This window comes from Pungitius pungitius, chromosome 5, assembly GCF_949316345.1.
Source record: "Pungitius pungitius chromosome 5, fPunPun2.1, whole genome shotgun sequence".
NCBI lineage: Eukaryota > Metazoa > Chordata > Actinopteri > Perciformes > Gasterosteidae > Pungitius > Pungitius pungitius.
The window spans coordinates 22482267-22505700 of NC_084904.1; the positions used below are offsets into that span (position 1 = coordinate 22482267).

General features: G+C 48.0%; 1 protein-coding gene across 1 annotated transcript; it reads left to right on the forward strand.

Moving 5' to 3' along the window:
• The first annotated feature begins 1225 nt into the window (after positions 1–1225).
• Positions 1226–22081, forward strand: rasgef1ba (RasGEF domain family, member 1Ba). The gene is given in 15 exon segments (XM_037482321.2): positions 1226–1567; positions 10254–10436; positions 10524–10646; positions 10722–10859; positions 14161–14218; positions 14221–14375; positions 14797–14871; positions 15693–15788; positions 15971–16073; positions 17442–17521; positions 17714–17809; positions 18992–19087; positions 19493–19616; positions 20171–20243; positions 21146–22081. Coding segments are annotated over 15 exon segments (1536 nt in total). The 5' UTR covers positions 1226–1456; the 3' UTR covers positions 21171–22081.
• Positions 22082–23434: the final 1353 nt, after the last annotated feature.

Sequence of the window (23434 nt, forward strand, 5' to 3'; positions counted from 1 at the left end):
CTAATGATGAGAACCACTGTGTGTGTGGGTGTGTGTGTGTGTGTGTGTGTGTGTGTGTGTGTGTGTGTGTGTGTGTGTGTGTCCTTCCGCCAGCGTTGTGGTCAAACTGCACTCATTTATGCGAGAGAGGAAAAAAAATGGGGATCAGTGCAGGCGTACGATAATCTGCACTAATACCAGATTACGTAATCCCTCTGGACGGAGACGACGATCGGCGGCTGCTACGTGACAAAGAATAAAAAGCTTTTGTGTTAGAAGGTTGTGTCCTGCAGATATAAAAAAAATATGGCAAAATAAACACTTCATGGTGCCGCGTTAAAGGGTTTAATCCGTACACTAGCTGCATGTGTGTGTGTGTGTGTGTGTGTGTGTGTGTGTGTGTAAACCCATTGATTCAGTCCCATTCTGGACGTCTCATATATATTTCATGTGCATGTAGTTGTGAGACTGAACTCTGCCGTTTAATTTCACGCCAAAAGCTTTTTCGCTGATGTAATCGGCAGAAAATGAAAATAAGTTTCAGTCGCGTGAAGCTTCCTGAGATGGAGAAAGAAGGGAAGCAGGTCAAGAGCATGGAGTGAAACCCTCAGCCTGGAGACCTTCTCCCCAATGAATAAACCCTCTAAACACACAGTCCTTTGGGAAGACCGGAGTGGGGACACCGTCGTGTTCCACACTGAATGGGACTGTTGTGAAATGTCGTCCAGACATTCGTGGTCCCCAGAGGACGAACTGACTTCTACTCCAGTGTGTGGGTTCTTCTAAGGGTAAAGTTATTATTATTGGAGTTATTGGAGCGTGATGTTGCTGCTTGAGGCAACATCACGCTCCAAACCTCTTTGAGGTTTGGATGAAGTGTAGATTTATATTCTGCACATTTTATTATAAATAAACTGGATCATTTACACGTGAGAAAAACTCCAGAAACTTAAACATGAGGCAATAGGAGCGCTTTTGTTGTAGTTTCGTTGGGATTCAGATCAGTTAATCCAACTCACCTCGAGGCCAAAGCAACCAACATGAATGAGTTTACATTTGCATGAGCCTCATACAGATGGAAGAGGTTCAGATGGAGAAAGAGAAATGAAAGAGAAAACGGGAGAGGAGGGGGAGGACGGCAGAGAGAACGAGAAGGAGGAGGAGGAGGAGGAGGAGGAGGGGGGGGGGGAGATCTCTCCTCTGATTGGCTGCTGCCTCTCCCTCACAATAAAGTCCCGAGCTGGTCGCGGAGCCGCAGCTCAGACGCACCAGAGAAGCGCTGCGCAGAGGCAGCACGGCGGCTACAGGTCACTCCTCTTCCTCCTCCTCCTCTTCCTCCTCCGCCGGAACAAAAGCACAAACGGACACCGCAACACCCCCTCGTGCTCTCCCGCATCAGCACCTGGACTATGCGGCAGTGAGGGACCGCAGCACCGCGGAGGGACTGCTGGCTTTCAACCGCCTCGGGTCTATTCGCATGTTAAAGGAGCCCAAAAGGAGAAAGTGTCGGCTGGAAGGCGCGTTCACGTCATTCCGTGGAAAGCAATACGAGTTTAATTCTTCGCACCTGGATTTCCGACCCTCCGAGGTGAGCCGTGCTGGGGGATTGTGCGGAGTGTTGAACGAATGTCCCGCTGTATGTGCGCCTCTTGAGCTCGGTGCGTGTCCAAAATGCGCGCAGGTGGCGCTGGAAGGAGCGCACTTAATCCCCCGCGCGCATTGAAGAACGGACGCGCGGTTTAGAGGCTCCTTTCTGCAGGGATGAATACAGCACTTTATAGTGTTCAATCAACCCTTCAGGGTCCCACCGATGAACCTTTATGCATTTGATCTAAATCCGTTATCCACAGAATCCAAACTTAACTAATAATACCGTAAATACTGTAGAGGGTGCGTATTGATTTCCCTGTAATGACCCCTAGAATGGGATTTGTTTTTCTTTTGCTCGGTGTCAATGGCGGACTATTTTTAACCCCACTACCTTATGTTTAAGAGGATCCAACCCCCCCCCCCCCCCCCCCCTCTCCTCCCGCAGAGACAGCGGGGGATCAGTGGAGTTAATCCCGCGACTCTCCCGAGCTGCTCGGCCTCGGTAGTACGAGCATGCGGCGGGTTCTCCTCCATGTGAGGACAGGTTCAATCCCTTTATCGGTGATTTGTCAGGGGGGGGGGGGGGGCTCTGGAAGCCCGGGTATGAGTTCCTGCTGCTCCCTTCTGGTGCCCTTTTGGGGGTGAAGGGTTACTGAAGTCAGGTGTTTGGTGCTAGTGGGGATGCAGTTGTACATCTGGATGAAGTGTTTATCTCTGAGGCGTGATTCAGCTTATCATGGGATTGAAGATGCTGAACCTTTGTACAGTCTTATAATTGTGTGAGTCAAATGTTTTGTAGATGTCTAAAAACAAACTGCCACGTTCAGACTAAACTTAGCCCAGTTTTCAACACAGATGACTGGGCGTCTTTTGACTTGAACTCCCAACCCAGTCTCCAAAAAAAGCGTGAAATGGCTACGTTGGTCCACCGTGATAAACGTAGTCATGTTACGTTTTCCCCCAAAATAACGTTACTATGTTACGTTTCTTTTGGCCCATTCATTTACATTGCTTTGCAAATAGGTCACGTGACTATCAAGTTTCCCGGTAGCGAAAAGAAAAACATGGCGGACGGTCAGCATAATCTCCGTGAAAAACACAATATTTTAAGAAAGCATCAGCATTTGTATGCATTTCGATGGCATTTCTAGCGAGAAGTATGCGTTATTCTTTCATAATCTTCTATCAGAGACTGTAGAAGACCTTCCGTTTATTCGTTTCTGCGAAGATTTGAGTGTCCCTTTGTGAAAGCGTGGCTACGCAACGCCTTTAACGGCGCATTATTAAAAAAACACTTCCAGTGGGGGCGTAAAGAGGCGTTCAGCCTTAAAGCCACTAATCGCCAAACAAAACAAACTCAAAGCACTCGAATCACATTATGACTTTTTAAACATAAATTCCGTTATTTTTATGAGTTTTCAATGAAAGAATGCATCATTTCCGGGGGTAGGCATGCCCGGGACATCCCGAATTATGGGCAATTTTGATTTGTCCAGCTTTTTGACAGCTCCAGTCCCGACTTCCAATCACAGCCTCCTAAATCAATGACGCGCCTAAAACTCTCGGTTCGAACATTACGTCTTGTTTACATGGGAAAGGGGGGCGGGGCTTCGCCCTCAGAGCGGAGCGTCATTTCTCGCTCCACACGTCTCCTCTTTTTACTGGCCAGGAAAACGGGCGATCTATCCCACGTGGGTCTGGCTCCATTCCATTGGCTCTGACGAATCCATAGAGAGGCGGGACTTATCATTTTCCCGGCAAACGGAGAGATTTGAGCTGCATTGCTTCCACTGTGCGTGAAGTGGCCGTGAGGCCTCCACTAAAGTCTCTCTCTATTTGTTCTGCTTTACTCAATAAAAGTAAAACCTTTACAGATATACTGTCCACACACTAGGCTAACATAATGGAGACTTCCAGGCTTCGTCCTTTATGTTTTATGGGGATAAAGCCCCTGTAAGTAGTTTTTTCCCAAGCAAATCTGAGTTTCTTCTTTTTTTGTGTGTCCCATACAAATATCAAAATATATATACTGATTTTCACATCCAAACACACTCACTTATGTTCCCTTTTATCATGACAACAAGAAATTTCAAGATATACCTTTTGCTTTCATAAATATGACAGTTTTAGTGTGTAAATGCCCAGCAGTGTACGGTCCGGGGGCCCCTATCGGGCCACTTGTTAGATGGTTCGATTAGTCTATCACTACTATACTTTGATCTGACGACTAATTTGCACATCATGCTCGTACCGGCATGGCTTCGCCCTTCCCAGGCATAGTTCATCATCTTCCGGGGTCCTATAGCCAGTGTTGGGAAAGTTTACTTTCTACATTAACTAGTTCAAAGTTTAGTTTACAAATTTTAAAAAGGAACTAGTTCAGTTCATAATTCAAAATATTTGAACTAAGTTCACGGTTCCAAAAAATGAACTAGTTCAGTTCTTTTTTTCCATACGTTGCTGCGAGCTATTTTTTTTTTAAATTATTGCCACAGCCCAGAACCACAGACAGCAATTATTTTATCAGTTTTAACACTGAAGCGATGCATCAGATTTAATCTTCTTATCCAATTTGAATCCTTATCCAACCAGGGTTTACATTAGCATTGAGGGGACAGCATTTCCCTAATGATTCTTTGATGCTATGTTGCTGTCTATTCACTCCACACTAGCAGCAGTTGCAGAGTTTACCCCTACACTACATTCTCAAACACATGCTGCTTAAATGGTCTTTTTTAAATAAGGAATTATTAAAAGAAAAACAGGACAGTAATCATTAAGGTGCAAATGTTTGCAAAGAAAGGTCAGATTCCTCCCATCCTCACCGACCTTGTCAGTAACTTCATAAACTCTTTAAAATTATTATACGCCGCCTCTTTGCTACACTTATTAATGCGCGTTTATGGTGTGTTTTCTATAGAAATCTGGTACCCCATTGAACGATGTTAAGCTGAACGAACGCGCCGTTCATAGACACCAGAATGAACGAGAACAGTGACGTTCATCGGGCATTAATACAGTACGTTGAGTTCACGTTCGCCCAAAATATCAACAAGTTTATGAACGCGTTCAGGCACAACACTGTCCCAAAAGGGCCGGGATCGCACCTCACCCAGCATGCCTCGGCCTTCACTTTTTTCACTACAGAGTTTTGTTGCACCCTGTGACTCCGGCGTTAGACTCCTTCGACTGAGTTTTAAGATGGGTTGGATGGGTTACTGACTAAAATTTATGCCCCCACCCCCTAACTGCCTCAGGGAAACTTGTAAATATAATAAGTCAAATAAGTCAAACAAGCAAGTTGTATCTGGTTTAACCCTTTTATTCCTGTAGGCGTTTTTTAGGTCTCATGCTGGAAATTGCATTTACACACTAAAACTAGGATAACGCATGTCTGATGATAGTGACAGTGAGTCTGTCGATCAAGATGAGGATGGAGACATAGTAGAGGTTGAAAATCCTCCTTGTTGAACACCCCACAATACATTCTGTGCTCCCTCTGGCATAACATTTCTAATGATATCATGTCCCCCCCTTCAGTATTATAAGACATTCTTCAGGTTATTGTAGGCCAGTTGAATGTGTATGCCATAAAATTTGACACAAACAAGCCCTTTAAGTTTACATGTTTTGTATGTGGATTTTGTACATACAGTGTTGGTCATTTCATTTCTTTGTTTAATATTTTTGAATTTATGTTTGAATCCATTTGTGGTTAATGTGCTCAAAATGCACTACTTTCTTAATGATTACATTGCTTGTTTGACTTATTATATTTACAAGTTACCCTGAGGCAACAGACCTAAATCAAGTTAGGGGGTGGGGGCATATATTTTAGTCGGTAACCCATCAAACCCATCTAACAAGTGGCCCGATAGGGGCCCTCGGACCGTACACTGCTGGGCATTTACACACTAAAACTGTATGATTTATGAAAGCAAAAGGTATATCTTGAAATTTCTTGTTGTCATGATAAAAGGGAACATAAGTGAGTGTGTTTGGATGTGAAAATCAGTATATATATTTTGATATTTGTATGGGACACACAAAAAAAGAAGAAACTCAGATTTGCTTGGGAAAAAACTACTTACAGGGGCTTTATCCCCATAAAACATAAAGGACGAAGCCTGGAAGTCTCCATTATGTTAGCCTAGTGTGTGGACAGTATATCTGTAAAGGTTTTACTTTTATTGAGTAAAGCAGAACAAATAGAGAGAGACTTTAGTGGAGGCCTCACGGCCACTTCACGCACAGTGGAAGCAATGCAGCTCAAATCTCTCCGTTTGCCGGGAAAATGATAAGTCCCGCCTCTCTATGGATTCGTCAGAGCCAATGGAATGGAGCCAGACCCACGTGGGATAGATCGCCCGTTTTCCTGGCCAGTAAAAAGAGGAGACGTGTGGAGCGAGAAATGACGCTCCGCTCTGAGGGCGAAGCCCCGCCCCCCTTTCCCATGTAAACAAGACGTAATGTTCGAACCGAGAGTTTTAGGCGCGTCATTGATTTAGGAGGCTGTGATTGGAAGTCGGGACTGGAGCTGTCAAAAAGCTGGACAAATCAAAATTGCCCATAATTCGGGATGTCCCGGGCATGCCTACCCCCGGAAATGATGCATTCTTTCATTGAAAACTCATAAAAATAACGGAATTTATGTTTAAAAAGTCATAATGTGATTCGAGTGCTTTGAGTTTGTTTTGTTTGGCGATTAGTGGCTTTAAGGCTGAACGCCTCTTTACGCCCCCACTGGAAGTGTTTTTTTAATAATGCGCCGTTAAAGGCGTTGCGTAGCCACGCTTTGCCAAAGGGACACTCAAATCTTCGCAGAAACGAATAAACGGAAGGTCTTCTACAGTCTCTGATAGAAGATTATGAAAGAATAACGCATACTTCTCGCTAGAAATGCCATCGAAATGCATACAAATGCTGATGCTTTCTTAAAATATTGTGTTTTTCACGGAGATTATGCTGACCGTCCGCCATGTTTTTCTTTTCGCTACCGGGAAACTTGATAGTCACGTGACCTATTTGCAAAGCAATGTAAATGAATGGGCCAAAAGAAACGTAACATAGTAACGTTATTTTGGGGGAAAACGTAACATGACTACGTTTATCACGGTGGACCAACGTAGCCATTTCACGCTTTTTTTGGAGACTGGGTTGGAACTCCTGGTGTCTGAGGTCAGGAGTCCCCCAGTCAGGATGCATCTCTAAGTTACAACGCGTTAAAATACACAGCCTGCTGCGTTCCTTTAATATTCATGTGACACCGTGAAGCTGTTTGTGCTGCGGCCCCCTGTGTGGGATGTTGAGGGGGTGTCAAGGACCGACGACACAGAGTCCTCAATGGAAGCTGTGACTTTTACCACTCAGTGAAACAGCTGCAAACATCACCGTGAGCAGAGCAACGCGCATTTCTGGTTTGGAGGTAGTCAAGAGGGACAATGATGTGTCCGTGGAGCCTCTGGTCCGTGTGCAGAAGGTCCCAAAGTATCTGCAAAGTAAAAGGACTCTGCTTGACCTGCAAGACCAAATGACCTGGGACGTACCGGACCAAATGATGGGGACTAAATCCAGACTTGGACCAAATGATGAGGACTAAATCCAGACTTGGACTGAATGATTGGGACTAAATCCAGACTTGGACCAAATGATCAGGACTAAATCCAGACTTGGACCAAATGACCGGGACTAAATCCAGACTTGGACTAAATGATTGGAACTAAATCCAGACTTGGACCAAATGACCGGGACTAAATCCAGACTTGGAGCAAATGACCGGGACTAAATCCAGACTTGGAGCAAATGACCGGGACTAAATTGAGACTTGGACCAAATGACCGGGACTAAATCCAGACTTGGACCAAATGATCGAGACTAAATCCAGACTTGGACCAAATGACCGGGACTCGCTTGAGACGTTTATTAATGGGTCGGAGTGAAGAAGTGGACAGTTGCATTGTCTTCAGATTTGATGCTTTTCAGGCTAAATTAGTTTAGGTACTTCTGGTCACACGGCAGCCTCCAAAAACAACAACAACTACCCCCCCCCCCCCCCCCCTCCCTCAGCGGCCCTCTTTATGTGGACTACTCCCACTATGCAGCCACACGGGCATCTCTGGCCCTCATTCCCTCAAGCCGTGGATGAGTGAGATTCCTCGTGCCTTTCAAGTGTTTACAGAGGGGGGGGGGTGTTGATTTTGTTCCCGCCCACCCCCCCCCCAACTCCACTGCTACAACATTCTGCTCCCTCCTTTTATACCTGCTTTTATTTCTGTTAAACCACCGTCACTGGGCTTTCTGTCTACTCAGGCTTTTCCCTCCCGCCCCGCCCAAATGTTTGGAGGCAAAAATGACCTATAAGTGTTGTTGATGCTGCTTCTTGAAGGTAGTTTCACTTAAATGAAGGGCTGTGACTTCTACCCCCTGGGGGGGGGGGGGCTTTTTTAAGCTGCTTCCCTTCTGTTTGGAAACTGTCCCACAGGGCAGGGACAGGCCAACGTTTTTTTAACTTTCCAGTGAAGCGTGACCTGAAACCGCTGCGGCATTCGTTAGAGTCGTGGCATCTCGAGAAAACCACGAGAAAAAACCCGGATCATCTCAGAGACTCATCGCCTTGTGAGGATCAGCAGTTTAGCCAATAAAAGTTTTAATATTCAAAGAATCTGGGCTAATCAATTCATTTGGCTGTTCTACCTCAGTCCACGACCTTTTACAAACATCTTTTTACAAACATCCTCTGAGACAGAACTTTGAATATCATGTTTTTCAATCCAATTTAAGTCCAAACCAGACTCCTCTTTTAACACATTGAGGCAGATGGGGCTACACACACACAGCCAGTGTGGCTATAATGAATGCCCCCCCCCCCCCCCCCCTCAAGAAAAAGGGGAGGCAAGCTGTGGTTTTTATTTGTTTACACTCTGCTGCCACCCAGCCAGCAGCCACATGGAAACCAACAGCAACGCGCTAAGAGTTTGCTTTAGTCAGATCAGGAGAGTTAATGTGCCCCCCCCCCCCCGACCACTACTGCCACTGCACACAACACCTGGAGGCCAAATGTGAATGTGCTTTGTTTCCAGGATCAGGGTGAAAGGTGCAGCAAGCGCGTGCTGTGAACAGACCATCTGCCGGCTGTGGAGATGGTGATGAGATTCAAATGGCTTTCACCTGTGCAGGTCGGGTCAAAGGGTTGGCACCTTTTCCCTTAAATATATTAATTCATTTTTTGTTAAAGGACCAAAATACCCTCCCCCCCCCCCTCCCACACCCTGCACCCCCTCTCAACCTTTAAAAAATGTTTAAGCAAAGCACGTGTGGAATCGTGGTTTCGGGGTCTCGGCTGGGAAACCAGAGCGAGCCACGTTCTCAGTGCTCCGTCACCTGCTGCCGCCCCACGTGCCCTCCCTCGGAGCTGGTCTGTGATCAGCAGATGTCTGCGAGGGGGGTCGGGGGGGGGGGGGCGTAATGGGAACCCCGTAGGAGACTGTGGAACAGCAGTGCTGAGACAAGGGCACTTATGTTCAACAAAATAACCCCTTGTTGGTGTAAACAAAGAATCCTAAACCAGTTGACTTTTAGCGAGCCCGTGATGATCTGGTCTATCACGCAGGGGGTGGTGGGGGGGGGGGGTGGGGGGCACATGGTGCAGCAGATGCTCTGACTCCCCATGCTCGCCTTTCTCATGGAAATAGCGATGGCTGTCTGGCCGGATAATAGCGATGGTGTGTGGTTGTAGTTTATATCTCCTGGCATCCCCACATCCTCCGCTGGCAGCTCAGCACCTCAAAGGCCTCCTGACATGGCAGGCGGCCACGGGGGCAGCATATTGTCAGGAAGGTGGGGGCGTGTGTGGAGGGTTGTGATGGAGAGTGTGTGTGTGTGTGTGTGTAAAGGCCCTTTGTGATTTCCCTAGCCATAAGGTTGCCTGGCGTGGGATTGAGCTGAAGGGCCAGGTTCAAAGGTCAGAAGGCGGGTAGAGGAAAGTGTGTGTGTGTGTGTGTGTTCGAGCGCTTGTGGTTCTGTCTTTGTGAGGACCAGTTAGCGCTTTTGGACCTCAGCGTGGGGACTGGAGTGTTTGAGGGGAGACGCTGGAGGCGAAATGAGGGAGTGTCGGGTAGTAACTCGGTATCTCGGCTGTGCTTCGGCCTGCTCTTCGTTTTGCGATCCCTGCAGAGTTGGGAGAAGCTTATGGAAACGCACCTACTGATCAATGTGGGCAATGCGTCCACATCAGGGATTTCTGAGGATCTGAGATGATGCGCATTGAGCTTGTGTGGCTGGTTATGTGGAGCAAGGCACTAATGAAGCCATGGTTAAGGGTTCAGCTCCCTGTGAGGCTCAGTGGGGGTCATGACCCAGTCAATCTATCTGGTGTTTCTCATTGTAATGCAGATCACTCTCCAACATGCTGCCCCCCCCCCCCCCCCGGCCTGTCCTGGTTTCTTAACCACAGTTTGTGATTCAACTTTTACAGTCAACAGTTTGGTCAAATGAACTAAACCCGAAGGCAGAAGCCTTCAAGCGGACAGCAGGGATCCAGAGGAGGAATAAACTGCGTCCAAACCTTTGCCCATCTGTGTTTGTGTCTGAGGGCTATTTTGGATAATCACCCCCCCCCCCCCCTCCCTCCCCTTGTGTCTGCGGCGAGGCTCCTTCTGACTGAGCGCTCCTCTCTCTCTCTGCAGGACAACATGCCTCAGACTCCACCCTTCACAGGGCAGCTGAACACGGGCGTCTACAACAAGAACCTGTACCAGACCAAGGAGGAAGGCTACTCCGGCCTCTATTACCATGACAACAACCTGGCGTCCGGGTCCCTGGAGGCCCTCATTCACCACCTGGTCCCAACTGTGGACTATTATCCAGATGTGAGTGGTGCTGTTTGTTTCTGAGCATTTCTTGCCTCATTTCCCTTTGTTCATTAGAATTAAACCCTTTTTCTCTCTTCTCCGCAGAGGACCTACATCTTTACCTTCCTGCTCAGCTCTCGTCTTTTTATCCGCCCGCACGAGCTCATGTCCAAGGTGTGTCACCTGTGCATGGAGCAGCAGCGACTCAGCGACCCCCCAGCGGACAAGGTAATAATGATGCTAATGAATGGCTGTGAAGCCACTAGAACATCTGCTCACCCGGTGCTTCTGTCTCTGCATCAGACGAGAGTCAGGAAGATCGCTCCCAAGGTCCTCCAGCTGCTGACGGAGTGGACGGAGACCTTCGCGTACGACTTCAGGGACGAGAGGATGATGAGGAGCCTGAAGGAGCTGACCCAGCGGCTGGCCAATGGAGACGAGGTCGGTCCTCTCACCTCCGTTCGTGGAGACAGGCCTGTTGATCAGATCATCTGCTTGTTCTGTAGACCACATGTAGCAGCAGAGCTAGATTTATTTTGCAGATAGAGGTGACGGCTTGGGGAGGGGGGGGCTGGGGGGGGGGGCAGCTCTGGCAACAAAGCAGTTTTTGAGGGGTGGCTGAGTTGAAAGAAAAGCCCTATTGTTGGTTGGCGGCTGGTTTTTCGTTGCCAACGTGGCGCTGCTTCCTGGGCAGCGTTTGAATGGTTCCGGCTGAAAGCTGCCGTGCTCTTTGGGATCAAAAGTTCACTTTGGGGGGGGCGGGGAGGGGGGGGGGGGGGCAGCCTCTGTTATCTCTGCTGCACACGCTCCCTTGTTTTGACAAGCGAGCGGCTCGGGCTCAACGCCGTGAAAGGAAATGCAAACGTGACGAACCGAAATGATGACTTTTCAAATGAAGTCACGTCTGTGCACCTCAAAGAAAATGCTTTCTTTTGTTACTGGGGGGGGGGGGGGGGTTGGCTGAAAGCTGGGCACAGCTATAACGTGTATATATATATATATTGAAATGTTTCTCCCCATGTGGGAGGTGGTGTTCCTTCACTCTGCTCCAGTGTGGGGCTTGGTAGGCTCAGACAGTGATGGAGGACACAAACATCCATCTGTTCTGATAGAGAAGAGCCCCCCCCCCAACCCCCCTTCGCCCCCTCTCAACACATAAAATACCACCCATCCCCAGCTGTCTTTAATGCAGGCTGCACCTGACTCATCAATAGTACAAGCTAAAGTATTGATCCCGGTTTAACCTACAAATCAATATATGTCTCAGAGGACAACTGGACACACTTGCAGCTCCCCAGGTCTGCCGCCCCCCCCCCCCACCCCCCCCCCCCCCCCTTCCTATAGAGCACATCTAAACAGACGTTTCCACGCAAACCTCTCTTCATTTCCCCGTCACCCTCTGAGTTCATTGAAAAGCACCTGCAGTGGTTTAGTCCCACGCTCATTTATACAGGTGATGGTTTCTATTCCCTTCTGTTCATCCATCATGTAGGAAGCTAAATTGAAAGTGTTTGCACACAACAAGTTCCTTCTTGTCCCTCATTATATAGACAATGTGGTCGCATATTGAAAGCTTGTCTCACAGCAGATTGCGAAATATATTCCTTGTGCTTTCACTTTCTCTCTTAAGAGACTCTTTTTCACTTGCTTTTCTTTTCTCCTCAGCAATCATGAAGGTTAATAAAAAGATTGAACTAGCTAGAAATAGCTCGAGCTTTCATCAACCCTTATGGTTGTAATCTGAAGTAGAAGGTCATGTGTTCATGGGATTAAGGACAATAGAAGATGTATAAACAGAGAAGACAAAGCAACGAGGTGAGGTCTGGATATTCTTCATCCACATAATCTGTGGAAATACGACACGAAGGACCGCAGCGCTCTGGGAAAAGGGGGGTAGAGTCCGGAATAGATGTCCCGAACATCTGGTCCAAGTCGAGTCCAGACCGCACCCGAAACATTCCAGGTCCTTGATGCCTGAAGTGGGACTGTCATTATGGATGTGGTCCGGTCTGCAGTCGAGCGCAAAGGCTTTGATGGAGATGTGACCTTCGCTCAGTGTGCTGTTCCTCTTAAACATGTTGTACTACGTGGTTTCCTCGGCTTGATCAGGATGGCAGTTTACTGCTTGGTTTGAGGCGGACCTTCAGCAGTGCACGGGACCTTCTCCTGACCTGCCCGTGTTTATGTCTTCTGAGTTGTTTTAGTGGGAAGTTCAACATGGGGTTAGGAGTTGGTTTCAATGAGAAGGGATCAAATTGAGACTGTTGAGACTAGAGAAGCATAAAAAAATACACCTTAACCATCTAAGGGCACAGTAACAATAAGATTCAGGTTCATTCAGGTCCCTCAAGATGAAGTCTGCACAGAATCCACAAACACCAGAGGACACGTTCAAAGGCAAAAGGACAGAAAAGCAAACATCACTAAACATAATTGTTCTGCAAGATTTATTCTATTAACTTTAATGCACTTAAAGAGGTAGAATTATGTGATGGACTCGTTGTTAGTAGACGCTCATTATTCAACGACTCTGAAGGTGAAGAATAACTCGAGCAGGACTTCCCTTCAACGTGCCAGTGCATCTCAGGGGGGGGGGGGGTCCTTCTGGCAACTCAGGCTTGTTTTCTGGCTGAAATACTCCTTCGCGGTGCTTTTTCCACTCCGTGTTCATTAGTGCCGCTCGGCTAACGGGCTAAAAAAAGCCGCTCCGTCCCGCGTGGGTCAGGTGGCGCTCCGCAGGAAGCCCCGCCCCTCGGGCCAAGAAAAGCGAGGCCCCGCCGTGGCACATGGGGACCGAGGCCCGGATCACTGCCAGGGTCAACGCCCCCCCCCCCCCCCCCCGCCGGGGCCCCTCATACGTAACGCCAACACTTCTGGTGACTCCCTCTGCTCACAAATGTCCGGCGTGCTGTTGTCCCCAAAATATTTTTACCTCGACCCGGTCGGGGTAAAAATAGATGGCAGATGGCCGACTTGTAGCCGTCCCTCTTGTCCGAGTGTTTCCCACCTCTTACCTTCACCGTGGACCGCCTCAATGGTGGGGGGGGGTGTCCTCTGGGAAACTGGCGATCCGTAGGTTTTAATCTCCCTGATTCATGGACTCCTTTTGGAACTGTTTCATCACACGTTGTTCAAATGGCTCACTTTGTACAACCACCTGCCCTCCAAGAGCAGATATTACTTTTACGATGGTACACGAAGAGAAAAAAAAGCAGCAAAGTCCACACGTGGGAGAAGATGTCCATGTATTCATTTATTTAACAGGAATTCCATGCAACAATTTTTGAACTGCCGGTGAAATGAGGGGTTCCGGTCCTGGAGTCTCCCTCCCTGTGAGAAGACCTCGGTGGGGTCTGCAGGAAGGAGCCTGCACAGCGTCGTGAGAGCCGGACCCACCTTAGTTTCTGCTGACTGGGGGTGAACTTGTGCGTGTTGTAAATTCCAGAGAGGAGGTTATCGCCCTCCGCCACGGATGACTGGACGGGGGTTTAAACGACTGTCACTGCGCATGCTACAGGAGGTCCTCTCTGGATTTATACCCCATTATCTGTCACAGTGGTCCTCGGTGATGTAGCTGTGTGGTAACAGCGTGGAGCTGGTGGTCTGTGGTCTTAATGACCCAATGAGAGTGTCCTGAAGGTGCTCCTGGAGGGAAATGCTGCAGTCCTGATTGAACTGAAGCCCTGAGCTGTGACTAACTCTCTCGTTTCTCCCCCTTTTTGTGCCTCCGTGGCGGCGGCAGGTCTACAGGAAGGCGGTGGGCCAGGTGAGCCAGGGTCTGATCCGCAGGCTGACGGTGCTCAGCAGTACGAGGAGGCGCTGGTGAAGATCAACGCGGCGGCGGCCGAGCGCCTGACGTCTCTGAAGGCCAAGCCCCAGGCGTCCATCCAGAGGGACGTGCTGTCCATCTGCAATGACCCCTTCACCGTCGCCCAGCAGCTCACGCACATAGAGATGGTGAGGGGCTCCCTGATCGGCGGCATTTTGGACTTCTGCTATTTGATCGATAGAAGCCTCGGGTCCAACCGGACAATTTTCATCAGTCACATCCTAGAAGAAATACAGAATATTCCAATATCAAAGTATGCACTTCAACCGGTGAACCAGAAACCCCCCAAAATGTCCCTATGAACTTCATGTGGATCAGAGGAGGGATGGGAATGGTATCACATGATCTATCAGAGTGACGGGGGGGGTCGATCCATTATGGCCTCACATCACGCAACATATTTGCACAAAGGGAAGCAGGAATGTGCATAAAAGATGATGGGAAATGCCAGAAGGTCCTCAAAATGATTAAAGTTGAAGACGCCCTTGTTTAAGCGAACCCCCCAAAGATGGATGCAGGGAGTTGATTTTTCATTTTGTTCCTCCACAGGAGAGACTGAGCCACATCGGACCTGAGGAATTCGTCCAGGCCTTCGTCCAGAAGGACCCTCTGGACAACGACAAGGTGACGCCTGCACGCTCCTAGATGCAGTTTTTATGCAATCGCTCTTTGGCCGTAATCCCTGCTGCAAGCGTTGGCCTCGTTTCTCCTCCAGACGGATGTTAAGTTTACACAACAGAGAGGGAGGGAGCCGCTGCACGGGTCAGAGGGAGGTCAGCTGATCACTAGACTGTAGCAGCAGACCAGATATCTGCACACACACACACACACATTCAGAAACATAAACTAAACACACACCTCACCGGCAATTTCCACAAATCAGCAGCATTGTCTGCAGGAGATGGACATTCATGCGTACCATCGCCTAGCAACCACTGCTGCCAAGGGCTCCTTTTTGGGAAAGGGGAGTTTTGGCTCTCTTCTCTGGCGTTTGGCTGCTAGGCAACAGCCCCCCCCTCCCCCCCCCCCCACCTTCTCATTTTCTATGTTATTTTGGTGAAGCAGGGTGATATGGAGGTTCAGGGAGGTTTAAGGCTGCCTTTGTGCCTCAGGCTCCTAAAATACGATGTGTCCAGCGGCGGGAAACGCTGTGCGTCAGGAGGGGGGTTTGGGGGGGGGGGGCATAGCGTAAGGCCAAAGGAATGTGTGGAATTAGATCAAGAGGAGTCCACACAAAGCAGCAGAATGTGAAAAACATCGGCCACCGTTGTGCTAATTGAAGCCGAGTGAAGCCGAGCGTGTTTTAGTTTGAACGTTCAGTGATGCGTTGAAAGGGGGGGGGGGGGCAATATCAGCCTCATTTGTCTCATTCAGCACTGCTTTGTGTCTTCTTCTTCTGCTTCGCAGTTAGCTGTGATGCTAATGAAAGTGTGTTGTTGTTGCAGAGCTGCTTCAGTGATCACAAGAAGGCCAGAAACCTGGAGGCCTACGTGGACTGGTTCAACCGCCTCAGTTACCTGGTGGCCACGGAGATCTGCCTGGTGAGGGACGCGCCGCTTACATGACATGTCCAAAAACATCCAATTAAAAAAAGAGGATTCGTATGTTTTAGTTTGTTGTGTATATCGCAACACGAAGCAAAGATAATAATCGTAAACGCTCCGTTCTTGAATGGTTTCTAGAAGCTTTTTGTCTGAAGTCCACTAACGTCGTCCCTCCGCAGCCCGTCAAGAAGAAGCAGCGAGCTCGAGTCATGGAGTTCTTCATCGACGTGGCGCGCGAGTGCTTCAACATCGGCAACTTCAACTCGCTCATGGCCATCATATGTGAGCGCCGTTCTTTCTCTTACACACCCCCCCCCCCCATCAGTAAATCACATGGACTGGAAGGCTATTTGTTGTTCAGCGTGGACTCACATCAATGAGACTCTAATGACAGCAGGAACACACACACACACGCACACGCACACGCACACGCACACGCACACTCACACTCACACTCACACTCACACTCACACACACACACACACACACACACTGCGGTGAACGTTTCTCTTAGACACACTCGAGTGTGAAGAGGAGTCTGATGTCTTTTTGTTGTCTCTAAAGCGACGTCAGCCTCTTAATTGTTGTTGCTAAGCAACGCGCGTCAAAGTGAATATATTTTATTAGTTAATAACATCAATTACTTGAATCATCGTACAAACAATTGATATCCTTAAAGACATCTGATCGCTGATCATTGAAACCAAATAAAGATTTAATAAAGTGAGTAACGTGAAAACGAGCGGGGGGGGGGGGGCATTTATTATTATTATTATAGTAACTTTAGTGGGATAAAAAAACGAGATCTGTGGCTCAAAAGTTGCTGATTGACTGAAGGAGACATGACTCAATTGACCTTTGCCCCCCCCCCCCCCCCCAACCCTAAGGGGGAGGGCAAAGCAGAAATATAAATAAGTGTGTGAAAATGGCTTTTTAAAACAGATCCTCTGAAGCAAATCTAGATCAAAACAATTAAGGCACTCAGACAGTTTAGAGACGTCCCTGGGGGGTCCAGCCTCAGAGGAGAGGGCATCTGGTCATCCTCACAGGCCTGGGGGGCTGGAAGAGGCCGCGGGGCAAAGCATCCAGGCAGATGGTCAGCGCTGACCAGAGAGAGTGAGAGCAAACTGGGGGGGGGGCGTCAGAGATAAAGTAATGTTCTCATAAGAGGGGAGAGAGTTTGTCCCAGCGGGGCGACGAGCACAACAAACACCTGTCCACACACACACACACACATACAGACACACACACACACACACACAGACTGGTGGAGACGGTCCTACATGGTGACGTTGTGTCTGATCGTCTCCCGGGAAACGGCAGGAAAACCTGCGTTCTGTGTTTTTTCTTTTGTTGTGCTGCTACGACAGTGACCCCTCGGCCTCCTGAACCTACACACACACACACACACACACACACACACACAGAGGATTACCATGTGGAAGCAGGGGAGGGGGGGGGGGGGTGTGTCTATTGTTCCTGTGGCCTTTTTGCCTCGCTGCATTAGAAGAAACAGAAAGGGGGGAGGGGTGTGTGAGTGTGTGTGTGGGGGGGTGGTCTGTCTGTCTGAATGGCAGAGGCACCACGTGTTAATGTGACCAGGTGGGTGCTTCCCTCCATTTGACATCTTCCTCTTCCTCTTCCTCCCAGCCGGGATGAACATGAGCCCCGTGTCTCGCCTCAAGAAGACGTGGAACAAAATCAAGACGGCCAAGTTCGACATCCTGGAGGTCAGTGTGTGCGTGTGTGTGTGCGTGTGTGAGTGTGTGTTTATTCCGTCTTAATTCCGTCTTATTGAGTTGAAGCATCACAACTTGTGTTTAATCGAGCGCTTGCCGGCTCCTTGTTTGTTAGTTTATTACATTGTTATTACATTGTTACTACATTGATGTGTGTTTGACACCAGCCTCTTCTCTCCACAGCACCAGATGGATCCTTCCAGCAACTTCTACAACTACAGGACGGCGCTGCGAGGAGCGACACAGCGCTCCATCACCGCCAACAGCAGCAGGGAGAAGGTGAGTCCTCGACGCAGACACACAAACAACAAACAACAACAACAAGGCAGCGGCTACTCGGGTCCTCCGACTTCCTCCAGCTGCTTCTTCTTACATTATGAATATTTAATAATCATTAATATCCCATGGCGAGGTCGACTCGTCCAGTGGCCCCAAAAGCTTTTGAAGCAGGGGGGGGGGGGGGGGAGGAGGAGCACCCGACCTCCTCGTGCGTCATGGGATGCACACGCGTGTTGTCACGGTGACGGCGTGTTTTTGTCGCGCTCAGAAGGGCAGAACGTACTTGGACAATAGGCCACGAGGGGCCGAGAAACGGAAAGTTCCCAAGAAGTCTGGTATGTTCTGTGCCCCGGTGACCTCTGCTTGAGGGGGGGGGGGGGCTGTTGACTCTGAGAGGAGGATCAACGGAGCCAACGTTTGCGGCGAGGACGGAGAGGTCTCGACGCTCCCTCGACTGTTGCCTCAAATAAACATTCAACCAGACACAGAATGTTCATCACGTGACGCAAAGCACTGATTATTATCATTATTAATAAAGCAATAAGGTACAAAAGCTGTACTTTATCCTCCAATGTAACAGTTCCAGGCAACCCTCGAACAGTAAATCATCATAAATAAATTATCAGTACCAATTATGGCTGTAAAACTCAATAATCAAATCTTGAATAGTTTTTCTTTTGTCCATTAAAAACATGGATTCTTCATAAAAAAAACGATCAGCTGTCGAAACATCTGCTGAACCCAAAGAAACCCGAGTGACTTTAGAGCAGCACACATGCTGTCCTGTAGATCTATTTATAGGCCACACATCCAGACCCCCCCCCCCAGAGTTTGCAGGACAACATTTTTCAGGTCCCGCATGCACGTCTGCTCCCGTAACCCCCCCCCCCCCAGGACTTCACCGCCTCCCAGTTGTTTCCTTTTGTCTCACGATGCGCATTGAAGACGTCTTCAGCAACGAGTCCAATCGCTGCAATCTGTCCCCACGCCGTTTGTCCCACGCCGTTTGTCCCACGCGGGGACCAACCAATCAACGAATCCGCGTTGCATTGATTCGGGCCTCCTCCTGGCTGCTTTCTGCTTATTGAACATGTTTCTTCTCCACAGGAAATGAAACTAAGCGTCATAAGGGATCCGCTTTCTATTTATTGAAACCTTTTCTCTCTTTCTGTCTCCTTGCAGATCGTCATCCCTTTCTTCAGTCTGCTCATCAAAGACATCTACTTCCTCAACGAGGGCTGCGCCAACAGGCTGCCGAGCGGACACGTCAACTTCGAGGTAATGAGTCAGGGATTCCCCCCACCCCCCCACCGCCCCCCCAAACAGATCACGCTGGACCTTCTGTTTTTCCCCTCCCTGTCAATATTTACTACACATGGCGACGGTTTTACTTCCCTAAAGAGTGTTGTAGAATGAAGAAGTGTGAAGTTTGTTTCCATGGTAACAGGGTAAACCCCCCCAGTATTTCCCCCCCGGTCTTTGGTCACAGCGTCACTGAATCACACAGTTTTTTTTTAGGTGACCTTTTATTTCAGTACCTTGGAAAACAAACAGAAATAAACATTGTTATCTGCAGTACACCGTTAGGCCACAGGGGGCATGAATGTTTCTAATGAGAGAAAACAACAGCCACCAAAACATTGAATCTAATGTCTTTTTCGGGGGGGGGGGATTTTATTTCAGAAATTCTGGGAACTGGCGAAGCAAGTGAGTGAGTTCATGGCCTGGAAGAAAGTGGAGTGTCCCTTTGAGAAGGACCGCAAGATCCTCCAGTACCTGCTGACGGCCCCCGTGTTCACTGAGGACGGTGAGGACATGAATGAATGAATGAATGAATAAATAAACAATAATAACAACAGCTTAACTCGCACATTAGTGTGCTAATTAGCCTAGCTCATCATAAAGACTGGAAGTAAAAGGAAGCGGCGTTTGGTGCCACGTCGGCTAAGCTAATCGAATGCTAATGCTAACGCAGCTTCAGAATTTAATTGAATTTAATTTAGTTGGACTATTCCTTTTGAAAAGAAGGCTGAAAACAAGATCAAAATATATAAAAAAACATTAAACGAGCAACCTAATAATAATAATAATAATACTAAAAAAATCCTGTTAGTTCAGGATAATAATCCAAACCGTAGAGGAATGAAAGCAGTGTTTTGATATGAAATCATGTGACCTTTAGTAAGATAAAAGGCAGCCGCACTAACAACAGCATTCAATTCTGCAGCATGAATATTTTTTGTGATACGAGATTTTCTGTTTTATTTAATTCTGCGTATAATATTAAATATTATCATCATCTGAATATTCTGAGTGCTGCTTGTTGAAACGAGTCCTCTAAGGTCGGTTCCCTCGTTGCAGCGCTGTACCTGGCGTCCTACGAGAGCGAAGGCCCTGAGAACCACATGGAGAAGGACAGATGGAAGTCTCTGAGGTGTGTGACACACACACACACACACACACACACACACACACCCTCGGGCTCTGGACTCTTTCTATCACGCCTGTCAGCTCACATCCTGTGCGGCGTCTCTGCTGACCAGGCAGAGCCGCCGGGATGTGGGTCACACTGATGCTGACCTGCAGGCTGTTCAGCACACACACACACACACACACACACACACACACACACACACACACACTCATCGCTCTTCTTCGTCACACCATCGCTGACAGAGACACGCGTTAAAGACATCAGTCATCTTCACCCCCCCTGTTATCACACAGCACTCTGGTGTGTTTGAGATGGATGAGGGCGAATGAGCTTTGTGGAGGGAACCCGGGGGGCTGATGGGAGTCCTGGGGGGCTGATGGGAGTCCTGGGGGGGGGGGCTGATGGGGGGGAGGTACAAAAAGACGTGAGGAGAAACAAAAACAAAGATAAAGCTGTCTCATCCAAACACTTCGTTCAGACCTTCTAAACTTTATTTTGAAAGGTGAACTCGTGAGGGCTGAAGCCACAGTGTGTGAACACTGGTCACATGATTCTAAGTTAGCGGGGTTTCCAAAAGGCTGAAGTATGTTTGAGGTCAGAGGTCAGAGCCGGTTCTTGACCTGTGAGGGTCGGGGGTTGATCCCCTTCAGGAGGAATCTGCTCCGTCCTCAGAATTCCATTTAGACGGAAACGTTTCCACCACTTTCCACTCAAATGTTATTTGTTGTAAAGTAATTTCTGGAGGGGAAAAGGTAGAAGTTATTTAATTATTTAACACAAGTAGATTTTCTGAGACCTGCGTGGATCCATTTAAAATGCGTCGGATTCTTTTAACTTGTATTATTAAGGATTATATATTTAATATGGGTACAAATGAATAAACCTCCTTCTGGTCTCCACAGATCGTCTCTGCTGAGCCGGGTCTGACCGGAGGAATCTCCGCCCGGACCCCCCCTCCGGACCCCCCCTCTGCTCTTTGTTCTGTACGGACAGCTGTTTTCTTCCTCTCTTTGTATGACTTTATAGTCTTTTTAAAAAAAAAGAGGGAAACTCTACGAACCTCCGCTGTGCCAGACGAGGTTTCCTTGTTTGCCCCGCCCCCTTTTTTCCAACGTTAGCCGCTGGTTGGCTAACGGAAGACGTCGTTAGTACTGACTCTCTGAAACGGACCTTCCTGTTTGTCTCGCCTCATGTTTGTGTTTTTCGCCAAACTTTTCGTTGATTGTGAGAAAAATCCACCGGTTGCATTTTTCATGATTTAATAACAATCATCACAAGTCTGTTTGTGTTGTTTCCGGTTGTGTCCGGTGAACTTTACCGTCTTAAACCGGTCGCCTCCTGCTCCTCCTCCTCCTGCTCCTCCTCCTCCTCCTCCTGCTCCTCCTCCTCCCGATGAGGGCGTGACGCGCTGCCCCCTGGTGGTCGGTCCGGTAACGCATAATGTGAACTGACCCCAACACAAGCTGAAATAATACCCTCTTTGTTTGTCATGTTATTAGAGAGTAAACTTATCTGTTTAATTTATGAATCTATCTGCGTAGTCGCATTGTGTCGTCATGACGATGTTAACTATTTTATTGTTATTTAATTTTGTACTAGGTACATCGACTCAAACATTATTTTTATATACAGAGTTTGTACCGAGCTCAGAGAATGAAGTCGAATGACGGACGTCTGCTTTGCCTCGACTGCTGTTGTTGTTTATTGTGAACAGACGGCGTTTGTTTGTTTGTCTCCTCGTGTTCTTTTGTATTTTTGACTGCTGAAATGAAAAAGACAAACTGTTTATAAATGACTTTTGTGTTTTAAAAGAGTTAATAAAAAGATGTTTAAAAGATTCAAGTGATTGTGTTTGACTTTATTAAGAATACTTGGACTCATTCGATTCCTTTGTGACGCACAACACGAGGCCTTTTTGAAGTTTTTCTTGACTATTTATTACGTTTTCGTGACATTTTTTCGACATGAAGCTTGAGCGACTTTCTTTACACTCTTATATATTATAGTCATACCTTTGCTCAGCTGATCGTGGGTGTTTAACTTCAGCCAATCGCATCGTTCCTGTCAAACTGTGTGAAACGTTGTCGTGCAGCGTGAGGACTCAGCAGCTCCTCCACATGTGTGTGTGTGTGTGTGTGTGAGCATCAAGTCATTTACAACATGCTACTTAAGGACTTTTCTCCTGGATCTGCTACACTGGGACTTTTAGAAACTTTTAGTATTTTTTTTTATCGCCATGAAATCAACATAATATCTTGACTAAAGTTGGAGCCTCGTTTTTAATCATCAAAATAAATCTCTTAGTCATGCAGATGTCATTAGATGTCATTTGGCTGCTGGAAAACAAACACATTACATTCCCTTAAAGCAATAATAAAAGGCACTTAGGGTTTTTAAATTATGTAAAAGAGACTTTTTTTTCAAGAAATTGGAGACATGTAGATAGACGACATTAGAAAATGGTCTGAAAGCCAAAACAACAACTCGATCACCATTTGATGACGTCAGTGAGCAGAGACTAAATGAAGGGAAATCATTGAAAGAAGCAGGAAATAAAAATGTGTATTTGGCTCCCCCACGTGACCAAGTTAAGTCATTACAGTGACATCACACTTCACTGGGGGGCCTGAAGGCCGACTGGCCCATGGACATCACTTCACACCCTCAACTCTGACCCTCAAAGGACTTCATCATTAAGATGTGAACGGGGAATATTTAGAAAGGTGCCTCTACCACATGAAAGAGATCGGTATCATTAAAACACGAAGCCAACTACAGATCCCAGCACAGCGGGGGGGAGGGAGGGGGGGGGTACGTCAGTTACCGGGTCGTGACCCACAGACGGGATAATGGGTGACAAGAAGATATCGACTTGTTTCACAGGGCCGGGAAGCCAAACCACATAAGCCCCGCCCTTCAAATGATGCCGACCAATCACATCTCAGACGCACTGTCAACAAGAGGGAAACACGTGCAGCGCTACGAGAAAGCCAAGCGTCGTCCCGGGGTCACAGGCCGGGGGGGGGGGGTCGGGTGGGGGGGGGCGGTGACCTGGATTCTGTCTACTTGGTCGCTTTGGCCTCCTGCCACGCTGTCCGTCAATAGAAACCTGCTGCAGGCCAGGCGGCTCAGACACAAAACCAATGAATCGTTCCTGCAGCTTCCACCACAAACATGGAGGAGCACATTTA